Here is a 20715-nt window from a genome sequence, read left to right as displayed (position 1 = left end):
ACTATGAGAACATTATTCTAGAGTGTGGCTGACCTCAGTTGATCAAAGCTTATATTCGAGGGCTTATTCTAAAAGAGGCCACTTTTTCATGAATTACACACATTTTTGGGTTTTTTAACACATAAAAAAGGTTAGTTATCAATTAATTCCTTAATCATGTAGCAACCCAGATTGATCTCAACTGTTAATCTCTGTGGTTACTCGGAATCTAGACTTGAGATTTTGTGCCCCTAGTCAGTTTTTTTGCATTGAATCCATTTATGAATGTTCATTGATGAAAGGATCTCATTAGGACAGTTTTTAAAGGCTCATTCAGACCTTATTCCCTTCTTAAAGATATTTTCCCCAATAATATAAGTTAAAAGACGTGACATAATTTTCCTTAATTCATTTTGATGTTTGGGCAGTGCCCATTACTGAACCATGTGGATTTCATTACTTTTTATTTATTTATTGATGATACATCTAGAACAACTTAGATATATATAGCTTATGAAATATAAAAGTGCAGTATTTCATCACTTCCAAACTTTTCATTAGTGGGTTTTTAACTAGTTTCAGGTCAACGTCAAAACTCTCCATATTGACAATGGTGGAGAATATCTTTGAAAGGACTTCCTAATGTATTTGCAAGAGTATAGGAATTGAGTCTCAAACCACATGTCCGCACTCACCATAAACAAATGGAACCATAGAGAGGAAAAATTGTCACCACGAAGTCACAGGAGAATTTTTGACCAAAATGTAGGTACCAAAATCTTTTTGGCCAAGATCTATTCTTACAACATGTTATTTAATAAACCTATTACCAACCCTTTTTTGGATTGGTAATACCCCAATTGAGATTTTGTGTCCAATATCCAGTGTCTAATGGACCTTTAAAAGCCGTCGGTTGTGTTTGCTTTAGACATAATTTTGATTCTCATAAACACATTGTCGTAGACTTCTCCTAAGTGAATGTTTGCTAGATATTGTTCCTGCAAAAATGATATAAATGCATTGATCATGTCACTCAGAAAAGATGTGTTAGTTATAGATGTCACCTTTCTTTAAGATATCCATTATTATTTCACAAAGGTATACCCCACAAAGGCCAACCAATTTAGTCACTTCGAATTCCTTTTGATACTACTATTACCACAATGACTCTTGATCAAAATAAGCAAACAAGGAACTCTAGTTTATGAGCGACTAAAGAAGGGCCATGATACACGTATTCCCATGAAGCAACATACCAAATCAACTAATACCTTAAGAACTGATAATTACAAAGGTATTCACTCTCTAACCAATTTTTATCTTCAAATTGCTCTTCGAAAAGGGTCATGCAGTTGTTTTGCACAATTTATCGCTAAATTTGTTTTATATCAGTATTTGTACTTGTCACATAGGTCATTTCTTCCCTCACTCAATTTGGTGCCTATCTCCAAATAAATAGATGATGCCCCCAACATCCACCTTGGGACTTGCAATGGAAGAAGAAATGTTGACACTGGAAAAAAAATCATATGTAGGAATTGATTGAAGTACTTGAAGGAAAGCATCTGGTGGGTTGCAAATGTTTTTTTTTTTCCTCCGAAGAAAAATCATGATGGAAGCATCGTTCCCCATAAATGTCGATTGGTAGCAAGGAAATTACTTAGACCTATGATAGTGAGACTTGGAAACATTCACTCCTATTGCAAAACTCAATTCCATCCGAGTTCTCATCTCCTTCATAGGTCATTTCAATTGACCTCTGGATCAACTAGATGTCAAAAATGCCTCTATTACATGGAGACCAGCAGGAAGAACTGCACATGTCGCTGCCTCCTAGATTTACTCTTAGCAGGGAGGAGCAAAAGGTTTGCATGTTGAAGAAGGCAATATGCAGCCTAAAACAATCTCAACAGGCATAGTTGGATAACCTTAATAGCACTCTAATTAAAATTGGTTTTTAGAGATGCAACTCTGATCATTCCATGTTTGTTAAGTGAAAGGTGGAGTTACTATTACTATTGTTTATGTAGATGATACCACTCTCATAGAGGATGATGAAAACACTATTATGGAGTTGAAAAATCATCTATGGAATTGCTTTGATATCAAAGAGCTTGTTCCTGCAATATTTTCTTGGTATCATAGTTTCAAGACCCAAGCGTGGCATTGTTTTTCCCAGTGGAAGTGTACATTGGATTTACTTGAAGAAACTGGTTTCTTGGAGTGCAAGCCAGTTGACACATCTCTTGAACCAAACTGCATTATTTTAATCGATGATGGAGATCCACCTCCTAATCCCCAGGTTTATCAAAAGAACATGGGAAGTTAATTTATCTAACCATCACTTAGCTGGACATTACTGATATCGATAGTGTTGTAAGTTAGACTATGCATACTCATCTAGAAGCAGCAAAACAGATCATGTACTATTTCAACATCACGGGCGAGCTGGGAATGATTGACAACTTACTCTCCAGCTTGAGAGGGAGTGTTAGTGTACATGTGTGTATGACCCCATGGAGTATCATACCTGTGATGATGCACATAATCTTGTGCAGCCTACAATGTCTAATATTGTAATAAATCCTGTACAACATGATATGTTCTCTCGCTAATCTCTTTATATTTTCTTCCTCTATTATCTCTTTTTCTTTAGTGTGAGAATTCCATTCTCACTTTCACAACCTGCTCATCCCACTGATAGGTCTGGGGATGGTGCTAGAAAGGCACCATCTGAATCACTCCTCTATTGTGACCCCCCCAACCCCACCCCACCACCCCCACCCCCACCCCCCCCCCCCCGGCGCCACCACTACCACCAAAGCAATATATAGTTCTACTGTCCTATTTGTTCTCGTGTCAACATACTATCATATGAAGAGGGTGTCATTAGAATGGTACAAACTGAAGTAGGCCCTATTTATTTGTTAGAAGTTTTGATACGAAAACCATCAAGCTTACATTGGCTGGCTTTGTGCTTGATGAGTTGGTTGATTCTTTTGCCTTCGGTGCATTGTTCTAGAGAAGTAAAAACATAAGCAAAAAAGGTTCTATCGTTGTCACAGACTCACAGTCAGGCTCTATGCTATCTTAGCTACCTCAAAATCAAGCATATTCATTTTTTTAATTTTTTTTCAGGTGTGAACAATAATTAAATTTGATAAATTTTTATTTTTTTTTAAATAGTGCCTAAAGTCACTAGTGGGAAAGATATGGATAGTGTGCACTTAGAATAGTACTAATTCAGAAAAGGTCAAAGTTTAAGTAATCAGGGATGCACAATAGCACTGACTTATATCATTCTTACTGGATCATAGCTACCTGCTCAAAGACTCCTGAAGTTGATTCACTTTTCCTTCCATTTCTTCTAACTTTGTTCGTCTTTCTTCGCTAACTTGTTGTGATTCAGCCAATTTCCTATCAGAATCATCGGCTCTTTCTTTTTCTGATTGCAACAAGGCCTGTAAAGGAACAAAGAGATACTTATCATTACCAATAAAGGCTGACATAAATCCTGCCTGTGTGTAGATAAATAATAATAACATAGCTTCTTTGGCATAGAGAAGCTAACAGCTTTGCTAATCGCACACGTGTGTGCAGTAAAGCTCATGTTAGCATGGCACATAAATGTGAAATTTAATCCATCCATCAGGTTGGTCTGACCTTACTATATGCAATGTTCAAAGTATGGGTATCGCTATGAGTTTTGTTGGCCAGGGATACGGAAACAATATCAATATTGTCGATACTATCGGTGATACTCGGAAATGCGAGACACCATTAGGGAAACATGCGGAAAATGGTGGAATTTTTTAGTGAAACTTTAGGAGGTGTTAAAATGCATGTATTTGCATATTTTAGGAATAAAAAATTACAAAAAGAATGCAAACGTAATAAGTTTCCATTTAATGGGGTCCTAAAAGCATGTGGTGTCATAAGAAATCAGTCCAATAGTAACCAAAATGAGTTTATATAATACAATGCAGGCACCATACAATAACTAAGATATATAAAAGTAAATGAACTCAAAAACATACCTATCTGGCCATCCATCAAACCATCCAACCATCCATCCCATAATATATATACGTCCATCCATCCATTCATCCATGATCCATCCATCCGTAAATACATATAAACACATACAAACATGCATTTCATCATACAACCATGCAACCATAAAAAAAATTTGAATGGAAATTTTTTAGTAAACAGTTTTTCGGTGATATCGATATATTGGTGATACATTGGAGATATTATCGAAATATCGCCGATACACTGGTGATACAAGCGACACCTGGAGTTTATACAATTGAAAATATCGGCGATACATTGGCTACACAATCGACACCTGGAATGTACACAATTGAAAATATTGGTGATAACTATACATTGATAATACTTGGTGATACATCACCGATACCTGGAATTTCTAACGCTACTAGTATTATCGCCTTATCGGTATCGCTACCAGTGTTATCGGCATTGGTGAATTGGAGATATGGATAAAATTGGGGATATCGGGGATACTATGAACAATGACTATATGTTTTCCCAAAAATAAAATCTAGTCCAATCAGCATATGGGCCCGAATATTGGAAACAGGAGGATGGGTTAGAAAATGTCGGCCAAGTTTTTCAGAGCCATACATTTGTTTTTCAAACTATGGCCCACCTGACTAGTAGATCAACTGGATTCTTGGGTTGGGGCATCAATAAAATGCTGCCATTCCAATGGATAGATTGGATCTTGGACCTATCACACCATTCTGTGGTGTGTACATGAGCTTTATTGCACACACATGTGAGCTTAGTCGAGAAGGTAATAATGGTAACTAGAACAAGTTATGAAGTCCACTGAAGTTTTGCAAGAAATTTGTGCATGGCATGTGAGAATGCAAATAGAAACCATGTACCATCTGCTCTATCTATCTGGATGGAAAATTTCAAACTAATATATGTGTATTAGTATTAGGGTGACAAAAGTATATAAAAATATAAGCGTGCTTCTTAACAATTCAAAACTAGAAGATTCCATATTCTATCCTTTCTGCATTCATTAGTTACAATACATGTTCATATTGCATACAAAAAAAAATTGCGTCTTTCACTTATTGTATTTATTCGGACCTACTGAAGGATATAGTGTATGTTGTATAAATAATGACACATACTGCCCTGCACTCCAGCTGCTGTGTGTTGTACAAGTCCCAGTATGGGTTCTCAAACCTCTGTTTGTCTAATTGATGCTTAGACACACCCCTTCTGATTAACCCTTTCTCCCCTTAAAAACAGTGCAACTTTGAACTATTGTATACCAAAAATACAAAAGGAAAACTATAAAAAAAAGGGGCAGGTGAAAAGAGTGGCTTCTTTCTGTCCAAATGCTCATACTCAGTGTGTCATTTTATCGTTACCTAGAGTGAACAAATATATGTAAGCAAGAAACTTTCAGCTAATATGACTTCAAACATTGGCCTTTAAGTCTCATAAAAACCATATGCTCTATACATTATTTTTAGGTTCATTCCAGCCATCATGTAAAAACAACTGCTGTAATCATCTGTTGATATGGTGGTGAACATTCTTTTCTTTTGTGGGTATTAGTTGTTAAATCAAACTTAAGACTCAAATTGCTCTTAGTGCATCTGGGAAAGCAGTGACTAAATTCTTAGGCAATGAGGATATTGCAGAATCCAGAATGAATTGTCCGAGTACTGTTAATTGGTTTCAGAGAAATTACCTCCAAGTGTTCCACCTTTGCGGTTAGGGCATTGGTCTTTTCAGTATCTTGGACAATAACTGGCTTTTCTTGGATAATGGGAGGTGCTTCTTCAATAGCCTTCCGTGCAGCCTCTCGTTCCTTGACAAGCAATGCATTTGTCTCATCTTGCATAGCTTGGAGAGAGTTCTGTAATTTGATTATCTCTTGTCCTTTTGATTCCTCCAGATCAGTCTGCACACATGATTTAAAGTTTTTGTAAAAGACCATGGTGTATCTGGTTTCATAATCCTTTTTGAAATTGTTATTTTGAAATAATGGATAATTGAAGAAATAAAGAAATTGAATAATCATCTGTGATATTAACCTATTTATGGTCCATACTCATCAATTGCAAAATACTTGTGATAGTGGACAGTCTTGGGTTTCTGTTTCTTATACAAGACATCAGGGTTTGTACTTTTCACAATGGTTTGCCTGTAAAAAATTTCCTATCTGTGAAATATGTATATTACCCTTAACCGTTTCTCAAGCTGCAAGCGCCATGTGAGTTCTTCCACCTGTTTTTCAAGCTTATCCTTTGCTTCTTTAAGTGCACCTGTTTCTCTTGCAGCCTGCGGAAATCACATGCATTCATAAATACCTCAAATTAATAATGAGAAAAAAGGAAAGTTAATGTATTTTGAGGAAAGATACAGGTTCAAGAATTAGTCCATATTGACAATTGGGTGAATTACATGGTGGAAAAATAATGACAGATTGCTGTAGTTACATTTGTATCTCTGCATTTCTAAGCAATTTTTCTATGGCTAAATGAGACACTGGATGAACTCATTGTTCCACTTAGATGATACAATATGGCCTCTCTCCACTGCATATGAAGAAGCATGTTAGTGAATGTCCTCGACTTTGTCTTACATCACAAAAAAAAGAGCCAACATCTTGCAAATCTAATTGTTGAGAATTGAGATAACGATCAAGTAGCCCACCCTCCTTTTGTGGCACATCTTTACATTGATGCTACATTTTTTAAAGATACCCATGCTAGACAGTAAGGGATAATGATGTAGAATCAGATGGCCCACGGTCAACATTGCAGGAGATAAAGGCCACTAAAATAGGAAGATGTTGCAAAAATTAAACATGCAAGTGGGCCCTACATGTACAAGTGATTGTGACCGTGCATATGTGATTTTATTTTTTATTTTTATTCATTTATTTATTTTTATTTTTTTGTGGGGGGGGGGGGGGGGGGTGCTATTGTCATGAGCAAGAGTCACGTATGGAGAAGTCCTGTAGAGATAGTTTTGGTAGGTAATAATGGGCAGATTAGTAGAGAGAGTTGGTTTTAGAAGGAAGTGTAGGGAATACACCAATAGCACCCTTTCTTTTAGGCAAAAATAAGAATTGTGAAGATTTGGAGTTTAGTTTGTAGAAAAAAAAAGGAGGTTCCAATGATTGAATTTGGAGGACTTTCAAGGCTTGTATTGGTAAATGTGTAGTTCACACGAGTTGTAATAGTAGTTGCATGGGTTTTTCCTTAGAGCATATTATAAGGGCTGATATCAATTTAAAGCAAGATCTGAGATGAAAGCTTAGATTACAGATGCAAGAGCTATAAAAGGGTTAATTTCCAGATTGTTTTTTTTATGTTGAGCACAACTGAAACTAAAAAAAATAAATAATAATAATAAAGAAAGAAAAGAAAAGAAAAGCAAGAGATAGGGTTGTGAGTTCTTTCTCCTTCTCTTATACCATCTGGTACTCTCTTTTTCATGAGTAGATTATATCAATTTACTTGACTCCTCTCTTAAATTCTATTTATGGATTCTCTCTTTATGTTAGTTAATAACACTCCTGATTCTAGATTTCTGTATATTTCCTCTTAAGTAAATAAATGCGTGTCTAAAAATTTCTTCATGCATTAATTGCAAAGACATTTTTATTATCACATGGTTTAGGTATATACAAAAGTGTTATCTCGATTGATATTTTAGGCTTCCCCATGTTCAAAAACTCGTATCTCTATATTACATCAACATATTAATGTCTCCATGTCCAAGTTAAAAAGATTGAAACCAAAATATAAATATCCCCATGTATTGCAAATGACTCTGCAAGCATGCCTCCTCACTAATAATTTAGAAATGCACATCACCATGGGGCGAATGTGTGTCACACAAGGCTCGTTGAATGCATTAGAACTAGCATACACCCACTATTGCATGGTATAACCAACAACAAGTTCATATGTTGCAGAAGCAAACTAACCAATATCATGTAATTGATAGAACTAGGTTGACCACTATCACGTTACAGTCTGTCTCACATTGAATTTCAAACATAAAATGGATAGTAAAGAATCTACTGACCATTTTGAGCTTTCTAAGTTCTCTCCTTGCAATCCTTCCCCTCCATCTACATTGAGAAACAACAGATGCCCTCTTCAACTTCTTATAATATGAATAATCTCTGTGACAACGCCATTGGGCCTGCAAACAATTCCTCAAGATGACAAATCCTTGAGAGCATCATATGTGTGTGTGAGGTCTCATACACAACTAGTTGGATGATGAAGTTATCTTCCTATGTGTAAGGTGGTCATGGACACAACTAGTTGGATGATGAAGTTATCTTCCTACTAGTTGTGTGTAAGGTGGTCTTGGACACAACTAGTTGGATCTTCCTACTAGTTGTGTGTAAGGGGGTCTTGTACACAACTAGTTGGATCTTCCTACTAGTTGTGTGTAAGGTGGTCTTGGACACAACTAATTGGATGATGAGGTTATCTTCCTACAAGTTGTGTGTAAGGTGCTCTCAGACACGAGCAGTTGGATGATGATGTTATCTTCCTACTAGCTGTGTGTGAGGCTCTCTCTCTCTTGTGGGGCACACGTGATGTGTGTGTCAGATCCATATTGTCCACTAGATGCACCCATTGATGTTAGGCCAAGGGACTAAAAATCAGCCAGAACAAAAGGTTAGGTGGGCCACACCATAGCCAATAAAGATTTGCAGGAAACTTGTGGGACTCACCGTGTTGTGTATATGCCATCTAATCCATTCATCATGTGTGTTCCACCAGGATGAAGGGACACAACAAAATTAAGACCATTTCGAAATCTGGCCACACCATGCAAATATGGAGGTTTTAGGCATGATTTTACATTGTTTCCTGCAGTGTGTCCAACCTAAGTTTTGGATTGGCTTCACATTTTGGTTTCTGGTGAGCATGAGGGTGTAAAAACAATGAATGGGGTGGATCTACTTCAAGCATCAAGTGTCGCAATACATACACACAGTGTGTGAGTGTGTGTGAGTGTGTGCGTGCGTGCGTGTATGTGTGTGTGTGTGTGTGTGTGTGTGTGTGTGTGTGTGTAGAGGTGTGCTATTATGGTGGTACCATTTAGATGTAGATCCCACAAGATGTATGCAGGCCATCCAACACATCCATCAGATGTGCCACCTCATATTACCCTTAAGTGCCAAAAGTCAACCTGATCCAACACTCGGGTGGGCCACAACACAGAGAACAATGTGAGAGAGGACGTCCACCGTTGACTTACGTAGTGGCCCACATAAATTGCAAAATATCTTGAGTTTTGCCCGACCTTCTATCAAGGCCAGATAAAGGGTGTCAACAGCCTAGAGTCCATATACAAAGCATGGTGGGCCCTCCATGCAAATCAAGGGTGGGTGTTCCCTCCCAACTTGTACCCCATGGTGTGGCTGACCTAATTGATCGGCCTGATTTTGGTGCTCTGGTGGTAACATTCTCTAATGCATCTGATGGACTGGTTGAATTTCATTTGTGCATCAAATGGGTCCCACAACTTCTTGGTACCACAGTAGCTTATGGAGGAACTGGTACCATTGGAGTGTGCCCCATATGCGTGTGTGTGGGTGTGTGTGTGGTGGTTAATTTTAATTGACTATATGATCCATGATAGGGTAGAATGGCATAACAAGATCGTGTAGCTGATCCCAATTAATTGGCACAAGGCTTAGATGATGACAACGTGTGCATGTGTGTAAAAGTCTTGATTACACAGTTAGAGTAATGACCTGAATAATTGCTGAAGCTTTAGTTTGCTTCTTGAATCTAAACTCATTCCGAGCAGCCATTGCCCTATAACCCATTTGCAAGACCAGCACAGAAAACCGTAGCAGTTTGTAGGTCTTCCTAGATTGGTATCTACGCAAATTCTTTTGCATTTTCACTGCAGCTGCCTCCCTTCTCATGTGAAGGTAAAATTTACAAGCCAATCTTCCTACAAATAATAACATAATCCGGGAGACTCAGAAACAAGAGCTTGTAGAAAATAGATGCCCTAGAATGACACAGCACTACAAAAAAAATCAGTCAAAAACAAAGATGAACCATTTCTCTTTTCTTCCAATAGATGGATAGCTATAGGGCTGTGAAAGGTTAGATCTTCCAGTAAGTGGATCAATCATAGGTCTGTGACCTGACTATTAATTACAGTCCATTACCTGGTGATGGATCCCAACCAACAGACCCCAAATGTGGGTGTAAACACGGGTCTATTTGGTCCAGATCTGCCAAGTCATTGGGTCAACATGATCTATTGATTGGGCTGTTGAGATGTAGGGCTGTAAAGAGGTCAGAACTGGGCTGGATAAGGGCTTGAAACAGAGCCTATCAGATTATAAGTAGGATCCCAAGACCTGGACCGAATCTGCCCCAACAGACCCCAAGGTTGGGTCCAAACCTGGGTCCAAATCGGGCCAGGGTCTCCTAGATCTTTGGAACTCCCTGACCCATTGACAGCCCCAACTGACCTGAAAACCCAGGAGCATGGGAGTATATCCTTGCTAAGAATGACCATAAATATTAAGCTAGAATGATACTCATGCTTTGAAGTGCATCAGATCGTTGTACCTCTGAAAAAAAGTTTGTAAAGCTTTTTTGTTTGTTTAACAAAGGTACATGTGGTGTGCTCCCACCTTTCTGAAAAAAGGAAAAAGAAAAAGAAAAAGATGGTTGTACCTCTCCATATAGATTGCACATGGATAGTAGCCTTCCTCAATGCAATAAATTGCTTCCGAGCAATGTGTGTCCGTATTAGACCCTGAATGGTTTTAGCCGCATTGTTAAGTACCTCGGCTCTTCGTGCATCTAATTCAGCCATCTGACCAGCTCTCAGGAAAACCTTCGTTTTGCCTATCTGCAAAATCATTTGAGGGTCGTCAACCATCTCATTCACAAACATCACTTGAAGCATGTGAGTTCATAAGAAAGTACAAACAGAGTGTATGAAATGCAAGGATGAAGCCTGGAGAAGATATCATTTTAGGAGTAATCATGTCATCTGAATATGTTAATATGAAATAATGGCTGCATCTATGATTATAAACATCTTCTTAGGCAGTTAAGAAGATCATGAAATTACCTGAAACCCTTTCAGTCTTTTCTTCTCCAAAATCTTTTTGCATGCGACCTTTTCATCGTAGCTGATAAGGAATACAAGATTTCAGGGAACGTCCACATCTACCCAACTTATATTGTTAGGCTACAATAACCTTTAAATCTGTGACACCCACATACAACATGGACACACCTTGGATATGGCATACATACGATGGATTTTTTGCATACACAACCGGAGTATCAGATATGATAAGATGCGGATAGGCTACCTAACTTAATGCATCTGGGTATCATAGCTCCAAAGATAAAATAATGGAAGTCTTTAATGTTTAAATTCAATCAGAAGTAGAACCAAAAGACAGCACTTACTTTCCCTCCAAAACTTCTGGAGCAAGAACGCCAAAACGGTGAAGAAATTCATAAAATTTTCGGCGAGTAGGGTATCCGGCACAACTAATTCTGATAGCTTCTAGGACACCCTACAAGGAAAATTGATAATGAGCATTGAAAGCACGAACATAAATTAGGTAAATCTACCAATTGCATGATAAAAACCAGATGAAGAGTTCAATTGATTTCAGAATGCACTTACACCACATCGCAATTGTTGCATGATATTGACATTTTCAAATATAGCTGGTTTCAGGAGATTGTTTGGCTTCACACATCTTATGTAATGAGGCTCTGTTGAATTCAATGTTTCCATCAAGGATTGTAGTTGTAGCTGCATCAATAAGACCATAACAGCGCAAATCATCAACTTTTCACTTTAAAGAAAATACATTTTGATGCCAGTGATACATGACTGAATATGGATTTTGATGTCTTTTGTGGACCATCGAGGTATACTTGGATGCAAGTATCCAGTTTAATCAAGACCCAGTGACCAGGTTGTGATCACATTCCCTAGCATTCATAATGAGGCAGTATCCCTCAAATGTCAGTCATACTCTTTTCTGGTCCAATGTTTGAGTTATGTAATGGCAATATGGACATCAGTCCCTCAATATGAATAGTAAGAAACTAAAGTCTTCCACTATACTGAATTAATTATCACCATTCAATTTGATAGTGGATCCAAACATACCCTCCGGTGATTTCAATATCATTGTGGACAGAATAACAGAAGAATAGGATACCTTAAACCGAGAACCAATGGAAGAAAACTTAGAAGATTTGCTCGTCTCTTCTGGGAGTGGAGGGAAAAGACCTGATACAAAAGAACACTTGGAGGCACTCAACAAGTCTTGATGTTCTGCCACAACATAGTCTTTATTCTTGTCCAGAAACTGGTCAGATTGATATAAGACCTGGAAAATGAATGGAGAATTACATATTGAAATGAGATAATGAGTTTTTCTTTTCTATGAAATACCTGATGCCACAGGAACCAAAATTTACCTCTCCTGCATAATGACAGATGGTAAAATCAGTGCGAGACAGTTTCGGCTTGATAAAACGCTTGTGAGATTTGAATGTTTGATAGAGCTTCTGAGCAAATGTCTCATGTGTTGACTTTGGAAACATACTGTAAATAAAGAAAAGAGAAATCAGATGGTTAAGGGGAAAAATGAGGAAATTGATTGTGCCTCATGAAAAGGAAGCTTAGGGCCTATTTGGATAGTGGGAAAAGAAAAGAAAATGAAATTGAAGCACTCTTCCTTTTCTGGAACATTTCTTATTTTTGGATAACAAAAGAAATAGTGGATTCCACCAAGTAATCGTTATCCAAACACCATAGTTAATTTCTCAAGCACAAGATATGAGGTGTTTTTTGTGAGAGGAAAATTGAGATTTCCACTTGCTATCCAAACAAGATGCCCAAAAATGGAATCCATGGGAACCATGTTCCAATAATGCTCATGGAATCCATGGGAATCCATCATTGGATAATCATTGCACTTCTCTTTCCTTCTCTTCTTTTCCCACTATTCAAAGAGGTTAAACATTTTTTTCAGATGACTGTTTCAAAGTTCTTCTTCTTCATCAAAAACAAAACCATACCTTTCCACACAAGGAAAGGGATAAAAAAATATCATATCAAGGGTATAGAGACATTGTCCTACCAAGCTTCATCAAGGAGTGCAATAATACCTCCAGGTTTCTGCATCAAGAAATGATATAGAGTAAATATGCAGAAAGAAGGCTGCATCCAACTTTTCAATTGTACATATTCAGTCCTAAATCACTAGATTAAGAAGACATGATTACTGTAAGCCTCACATCAAAATGCAATAAGGTGAGGACTACTTTGCCAGTTTGTGAAGGATGGTATTCAAGCACAATTAGCTCATTAGAATAGTGAAGGTTATTGTTTGTTAACTATCTGAGTTTACACAGACACACTCGAACCACCTCAGATAGTATACAAACCTGATGAAAAAATTTGTTCTGCTCGAACTGACAGGACTTGAAACACTCTAAATCAGCCAATCAGCATGACGTCGAAAGCTGTTTTGTGTGATTTTAGAAAAAGTTGTGCAAGTAAAGAAACACTAAAAAAAGGCTTATTGACAAATAGATTTTTTGTCCAAATCAAATCTAGCTATCTCCTCCTAGGATATGTACTTTGAACTTTAAAAAATACGTTGAGATCCTCAATAAGAAAAACAATCTGAGACCTGAAGCTCAAGTTATTGAAATAACACGGAATCTATTTTATTTAATAAGCTTCAATGACATTTATAATTTATCTACGGTAAACAACGTCCTATATAAAATTTACCATATGCTCAACAATCATACTTATATAATTGAATAGAAGAGTAAATGATACTCATACTTTTCCAAGTTAACAGCTATCAGAGGGAAGAAAGAAAAGGGCCAAAACCTTTTCAATAAGATCCAAGACATCTTGGTTATCAACAAATTCTATGTAGCTCCAATCAATTTCCTCTTTTGTGTACTCTTCCTGCTCCATCTTGAACACATGCTGCAAATTACCGAAAGCACATGTTTTAGATATAATAAAATACTAAGTCAATGTTGACCTGCTGATGTAGGTTATGATACTTTACCTGGTTGAAATGTTGTTGCAGCTTCTCATTCGTGAAATTAATACAGAACTGCTCAAAACTGCACAACATGAAATATTGAATGTTAAGTAGGTAGGTGAGGTTGATTTTTAATCTTTTTCTTTATCGAGGGTTACCTGTTTGCCTTGAAACTTTCAAAACCATAGATGTCAAGGACCCCAATCAGAGACTTCGAGTTTGGATCTTGCCCAATTGAGACATTAATTTTCTCCACAATCCTGAAAATAAAATTTGTGCACCTTCACCTCTTATGTCCATGCCTCACGACATTAAAAAATGACATTCATGCATAAAAAAGAAAAGTAATGGGACCTGATAAGATCCATGAAAACATGCAAGAATCTTACCAGTCAAACAAGCGGGAATATATTGTCTTTGCCAAACCATCCCTGCTAACTGTTGCACCAAGAGGATCAAGGGTTCTAGTAATAACTTCTTCGGGGGTTATCATCACACGTTTACACAGTGCATCTTCCAATGCCCGAGGATCACACCTGAAATAGTAATAAAATCAAGGGTTACCAAATGACCAGTACATTAGATAAAGCATCAAGGACCTGCATGTAATAATAGAGCATGTCATACATGAGAAGTTCAGCTGTCATCTTGAGATGGAATTTAGCTTTGTCATCTTTCAGAACTGAGGAGTCAATTTCCTTCCCCTTAGCAAAATCAATATTGCCAATATGAAGAATGGCTGCAATGACTCTAAAGATCGCTTCCTGACAGAGTACTTGCATCAGGAAATGGCACTGACAATTGTCTTCCATTTTCAAATCCAGAAAGCAGCTGATTATGATTCAAATTTATAGTAAAGACTATACCTGTTCATGTTCGCTGATTCCAACAATATCCATAGCTCTCCGAGTTGCAAGATAGTCATGGGAATCACTCACACCGACAAGATCATAGCAATTTGATTGATTAAGATAGTGAAAAGATTTGGGGTTTCCCAACTTATACTTCTCAATATCCTGGTAATTAAGATAAAAAAATCAGTTAAAAAACATAGGAAAAACATATTCAATATTCGAATCAATGTATATGTACCAAGAAAATGGAAGATCCAGTTAGTGGCTAGAATTCTGGCAAGAAAATGCTTACTGCTTGTGGTGCAGCACAAAGAAGGTAGAAACAGTGGTAGTTGCGCTCAGGATCAGAGATTTGGCAAACTCGAGATCTCTCGAGAAGGTAGGTTCTGATGGCTGCACCTGATATCCTTCCATGCTTATCAAATTGGATCTCGACAAATTTACCAAAACGACTGCACCAATATAATCAAGATAGCAATCAATACAGTACATGCGTTCCATAATTTCAGGAAAAGTAGGATGATGATACAGTACAATATCAATTCAAATTCTTCAGATCTGAAAGATGCACATGGCATTTTGAAGAAATCCAGAAAGTTTCATGATTTATAAAAAAAAGAAAAAAAGAAAAGAAAAAACCATTATACCCATTAACCGTACACTCAAAACTATGTTGTGCCAGATTTCAAAAAGGCAAAAGACATTACATAGTTTCTCAATGAAACATACACTTGGAACTGTCTCTCACCTGGAATTGTTGTTTCTTACAGTTTTAGCATTACCAAATGCCTCCAGAACTGGATTTGACTGCAGTCACATCAGTTAGCACAAGCATTTCAGATAGATTCAGAAGTTACTGTTACAAAGAAAATCGATGAAAATAAAGGAGGACAACCCAAATGAGAAGGACAGAGAAAAATAAATTGAGCAGCAATGTTAGTGCGTTCATCTTACTTCCAGAACTTGTTGTTCAACTGTCCGTCCTTCAGTTGCAACACGCCCACCCAAATAGGCAAGATATCGCATAAGCATTTTGGTTGTCTCAGTTTTACCAGCTCCGCTTTCACCACTCACAAGAATGGAGTTGCTTTTTCCCTCATTAATCATTGCCCTGTTTCCAAAAATTCATTTTTGTAAATACACTCATATTTACTTACATCAATATGTGACAGCAATCTGCTGTGAAGGAGTACCACGAGTTCACCTGTATGCAACATCTGCAACAGCAAACACATGTGGGCTTAGCTCACCAAATGGTGCACCTTTGTACTGTTCCATCATGTGGGCATCATACAGATGAGGCAATCTTTGAAATGGGTTGATGGCAATAAGAATATTTCCGGTATAGGTCTGCAAAACATTATATAAATTAAAAAGATTAGGAATTAGGACATGTCTATCAGAGCCCATAATTGCAGTAAACAATAATCTTCATAGAACTAGCATCGGCTGAAATTGGAAATAAAAAGAGAAAACAATGTGTGCGTGCATGTGTGTGTGTGTGTCTATAGCTCACATAAATTTCGTTGAGTTCATATCTAGTTGACAAGTTTTGTAGGACTCCAGGCTCATGCAAATAAGAGAGCTTGGTCATGTCATCAACTCCACCGGCAGGAGCTTCCATGTCCTTTGGGTAGAATTTGGAAAGATTCGCAACAATCTGAACAACATCAACATTGAATGTATGTCACTATCTTGCATGAAGATATTCTATCGATCATTACAGCCATAAAATTTTGTAGTTGCAACTTGCATGTAACACAGTTATAATTTTGTAGGCTACAAATCTGGATACTGAAGCTTCAAAAATTAGATAGAACTTTCAGAAATAATCACTTTTCCTGAAAACCTGGAGGATAGCAGCAGCAGCAACAACGGTAGTAGTAAGAATAAGATGATGAAGAAGAAGAAGCTACACAAAACAAATATGACAATATAACCACCCGGTAACAATGCAGACGAGGGTTAAATTGTTCATATTGGAATACATACACCCCCACATGAAAGACTAATGGATATCATATGGTACATCTCATCTAGGATGGCAACATATACATATCAGCTACCCCCTAAAACTAACAAAACTGATATGCATTACATTGGGCAATACATTTATGTGTGACTGCACCTGACTCACAAATTTTCAAAATGCTAAGTAAAAAAGTTTGTGAAAAAATAGAGTGAGAAATTCAATGATGCAGAGAAATGAATAACACACACACACACACACACACACACACACACACACACACACACACACTAGGATACAGTGTGTGTAGTTTCAGTAAAAGAAAAAGAAAGGTAACCTGGATCTACTATGTGATGCTCAATCAAAATAAACAAAGTTACTTCAATCCTGGGAATATACAGGCAAGACCTACATTTTAGTAATATAAGAGATTGATATGGTGGGCCTCATCATGAACCACGCCACAATATCCTCTCTATCAGATTACATCCTTGCCATTTGACAAAAGTGGACATTTCAACCCGGTAGTTCAAAGCTAACAACAACCAGTTGGACATCATCCAATGAGGAACACTGGGGATCTTCCATCCACAATGGGGCCAGAATGCGAACTATTCAGATCACCTAAGGTAGATCCCACATTTACAGGGCCAAGAAAATGTCAATTGAACATTTTATATTTCCTCTGACATATAATCACAGGAAGTAGAACCAGAAGCAAATTAGACCTTTGAGAATAAATATAGCTAAGATCCACTGGTCCTTTCAGACAAAGATAAAAGAACCAATGACAATTCCATGACTCCATTGCGGTTGGCACTTGGCAAGGTTCAGCCTAAGCAAATGCCCTCGAGCGCACTTGTGAACTTGAGCAGGCTGAGCATCAAGGGTGGGCCGTGGATGCGTATATGTCTCAAGTTCAAGGCAGAGTACATGTCCATTTATAATGAAGCATTTTAAAGAATGCAGACTTGATAACATAAGCAGTGTGCATACCTTCTTTCCATTGGAAACCTGTATTTCAGCATTAACGCCATCAATTCGCGTAACTTGCCCATCAATCCAAGATAATGCCGGATCTTCAAACCACACATAAGAACCCACAATAATGTTCACTGGAGTTCCCTGCAGTAATTTATCACATTTACTGGCGTAAGTGCATATAATTTCTAAAATCAACAAAAGAGGCTGGAAAAAACCCAACACATTGACATGCATTGTACTATAGACATCTTTATCTTGAATATGGTAAATCATCAATCTCTTAGAACACCAGGTTTAAAGCAGTCTTCACCATTTAGCTCCAAAAATTCACAAACCACAATACTGAGATGCTCAAGATGTTCGAACTCATCACATGATCAGTTAACTACATGTGGCTTATTTTCTTGTTTATCATAGATTTGGTGCTTATTTTCTTTCTGTATTTGTCACCTTGGTCTTCTAACATAGAGAAACTAGGGCTTCATCCAGTCTTTTTCCTCTTAGGGATCGTTTGGCTGCATCCCGCACGGAATTGGCTTCTGACTTGAAGGAATCCAAATCCTGGATTTCCAAACCTTGATTTTGCATTCTTTTGGTTGTGTTTGGCAACCTCGATTTCCACTCCTGTAGAATCCAGAAATATGTTTGGCAGCCTGGATTTTGACTTAAGGGAGGGCCTTAAAAGAGAGTAGGAGAGAGCAGTTTTGACAGTTTGAGAGGATTGAAAATGCAGGATTTTGCAAACCCACATTTTCTCTTGGATTTTAAAAGGGCCCTTTTAAGGATTTCAATCCAAGTTAGATTTGAAATTCGGGATTTTGGGGTGTCTAAACATGATTTAGATTGAAAATACTTTCAATTCCTAACTGCCCAAAATCCATGCTGCCAGAAGTCCAGTTAAGATTGAGGAAAACAACATTATTACAATTCAGGTTTCCCGAATCCTGTTTGGGCAGGCTTCCATAGTTGCTACTGGTCTCTCTCAAAATAATCTCTCTGTGGTATTCTTTTGTTTTATTTATTTTTCTTTTTCTTTTTTTTCAGAAAACCATCACTCTATGATGTTCATGCTGTCATATTTCCATCTGTTGTTGATGAGGCTTCCTCAGTTATGAATGCATTTGCACCTTTCAATCCATAACAGAGGCAAATAAGTACGAAGCAAAAGAGCACAACCGCAATGCTTCTCATTTTCTAGTGCCATTCCTTATGGACAGTGACAACTCGCACATAGAGAATGGTTGGTCCTAATGCCATCACTATTTGTGGGTTGTAATTGTAAACTTGTGCCAAATGAGGGTGATTTGACAAAGTGCAGGCTCTTCTAAAAGTTCCTAGGAAGCATCTAAGCATAAAATCGAGCTACAAAAGAAAAAAACTACAAAAAACTAAAATTCATGACAAAGAATGGCTTTAACTAGCAAAAGGACTGATTAGGCTATGTTTGGATGCTCGGTTGAATTGAATTGCGATAATTCAATTATTGAAGTAGAAATGACTAAAGTGGGGATAACAATGACATCTATCAGCCATATGGGTTGGCAATCATATTAAAATATTACAATTCAGTTCAATTGAGCATCCAAACACACCAGTACGTAACAAATCCATCAAATTACAAATAAAAAGAAAACAAAGAACGTTCAAATCTAAATTTCAAATCAAAACAATTGAAGATTCGAAAGAATACAAAGCAACACATAAGCCTAAGTACCATTTTAAGCTGCCCAAGCAAGCCCGGCTATGTAGAATCTTCACATTCAACTAGCAACATAACAAATTACAAGATCCAACGGTCTCAAGATCTCCTCTCAATATCGAACAATCCGAATCAAGATCTCGCCGAGATCAACCCACACAATCAGGATTCATCTCATCATATGAACCATTTTCTCAACCTTCAACTCCTCAATCAATCGACACATGCTCGAGTCCTGATCAAGAACTGCGGCCTGTGTCTTCGACAATCTGCCATCGAATTCTGTTGGGAAGAATGCCGGTGAAAGGGCATTTTCGATTGAGAGAGAGAGAGAGAGAGAGAGAGAGAGAGAGAAGGGAAGCTGAAATGTCTGTTGGATTTCTTCAATGGTGTTTTGTAATTCGTTTGGTTTTGCGGTGTTTGAAGGTGACATTTTTCGAAGCGGCCTTTAAATACGGTACCGTTTCTTTCGCGCCCTCTTTCTGCTTTTTTAGTGGGTCCCCAGCTTCGTCGTCGAGCATTGAAATTGATACGGTAGTGACCAGAGAACCCGAATATGGTAGATGCATCTCTCTACCGTACACGTGGAAGGGTCTATTATCAATCAGGCCTGTCCATATCATGGGAGCTAGAATGGATAGATTACTTGTAGAAAGAAAAACTATTAAGAATTCTTATGGCTCTGATTGGTGACCCTGAAATCGACGGTAGATAACAAAAGTAGTTTAGGGGCAATTACTCAGTGGGATTAAAGGAAGAAAAGGAATGGATAGGATTGCGTAAAAGGTTTGATTTTTAAAATATGAATCATCCATGCTAGGGCACAGTGAATGGATGGATCCGATTGATACGTAACCCTGCCACGTGTGGCATGGAGCGATAGCTCTACCATATGCCGGTGCATGAGGCGCTACTGTATCATGTACGCCATCTCATCCTATTGCTATTCTCGCTGCACGTGATAACGCAACACGTATGTGAGAGATCCTGGCCTTTCATGAGTGGACCCAGTGGGGCCGGTCAGTCTGGTCATCAGGTGGCCCACGTGGTTGCTTTGAATAAGGACATTGGGTTGAGCCTTTCACTTTCTTTGCACGTGTGGTCCACCTGATGGCTGGACCAA

General features: G+C 37.8%; 1 protein-coding gene across 1 annotated transcript in view; it reads right to left on the bottom strand.

The window, feature by feature from the left end:
• The window catches only part of LOC131233331 (myosin-11), a 35861-nt gene extending 15906 nt beyond the window's left edge, over nucleotides 1–19955 (bottom strand). Inside the window, exons 1-25 of the mRNA XM_058230006.1 lie at nucleotides 19608–19955; nucleotides 17906–18034; nucleotides 16457–16600; nucleotides 16145–16290; nucleotides 15895–16051; nucleotides 15689–15747; nucleotides 15233–15392; nucleotides 14953–15102; nucleotides 14714–14850; nucleotides 14476–14622; nucleotides 14245–14346; nucleotides 14111–14168; nucleotides 13924–14025; nucleotides 13160–13197; nucleotides 12495–12621; nucleotides 12233–12403; nucleotides 11686–11817; nucleotides 11463–11572; nucleotides 11116–11176; nucleotides 10713–10890; nucleotides 9767–9972; nucleotides 8074–8193; nucleotides 6217–6315; nucleotides 5723–5935; nucleotides 3301–3440 (exon numbers count right to left, since the gene is read on the bottom strand). Coding sequence (XP_058085989.1) covers nucleotides 3301–3440; nucleotides 5723–5935; nucleotides 6217–6315; nucleotides 8074–8193; nucleotides 9767–9972; nucleotides 10713–10890; nucleotides 11116–11176; nucleotides 11463–11572; nucleotides 11686–11817; nucleotides 12233–12403; nucleotides 12495–12621; nucleotides 13160–13197; nucleotides 13924–14025; nucleotides 14111–14168; nucleotides 14245–14346; nucleotides 14476–14622; nucleotides 14714–14850; nucleotides 14953–15102; nucleotides 15233–15392; nucleotides 15689–15747; nucleotides 15895–16051; nucleotides 16145–16290; nucleotides 16457–16600; nucleotides 17906–18034; nucleotides 19608–19610 — 3089 coding nt within the window. The 5' untranslated portion in view covers nucleotides 19611–19955. The remainder of the gene's footprint in view (nucleotides 1–3300; nucleotides 3441–5722; nucleotides 5936–6216; nucleotides 6316–8073; nucleotides 8194–9766; nucleotides 9973–10712; nucleotides 10891–11115; nucleotides 11177–11462; nucleotides 11573–11685; nucleotides 11818–12232; nucleotides 12404–12494; nucleotides 12622–13159; nucleotides 13198–13923; nucleotides 14026–14110; nucleotides 14169–14244; nucleotides 14347–14475; nucleotides 14623–14713; nucleotides 14851–14952; nucleotides 15103–15232; nucleotides 15393–15688; nucleotides 15748–15894; nucleotides 16052–16144; nucleotides 16291–16456; nucleotides 16601–17905; nucleotides 18035–19607) is intronic.
• Nucleotides 19956–20715: the final 760 nt, after the last annotated feature.

The sequence above is a fragment of the Magnolia sinica genome, chromosome 18, assembly GCF_029962835.1.
Source record: "Magnolia sinica isolate HGM2019 chromosome 18, MsV1, whole genome shotgun sequence".
Lineage (NCBI taxonomy): Eukaryota > Viridiplantae > Streptophyta > Magnoliopsida > Magnoliales > Magnoliaceae > Magnolia > Magnolia sinica.
The sequence above is the reverse complement of the archived record's forward strand: the minus strand, read 5'-3'. Positions and strand labels throughout refer to the sequence as shown.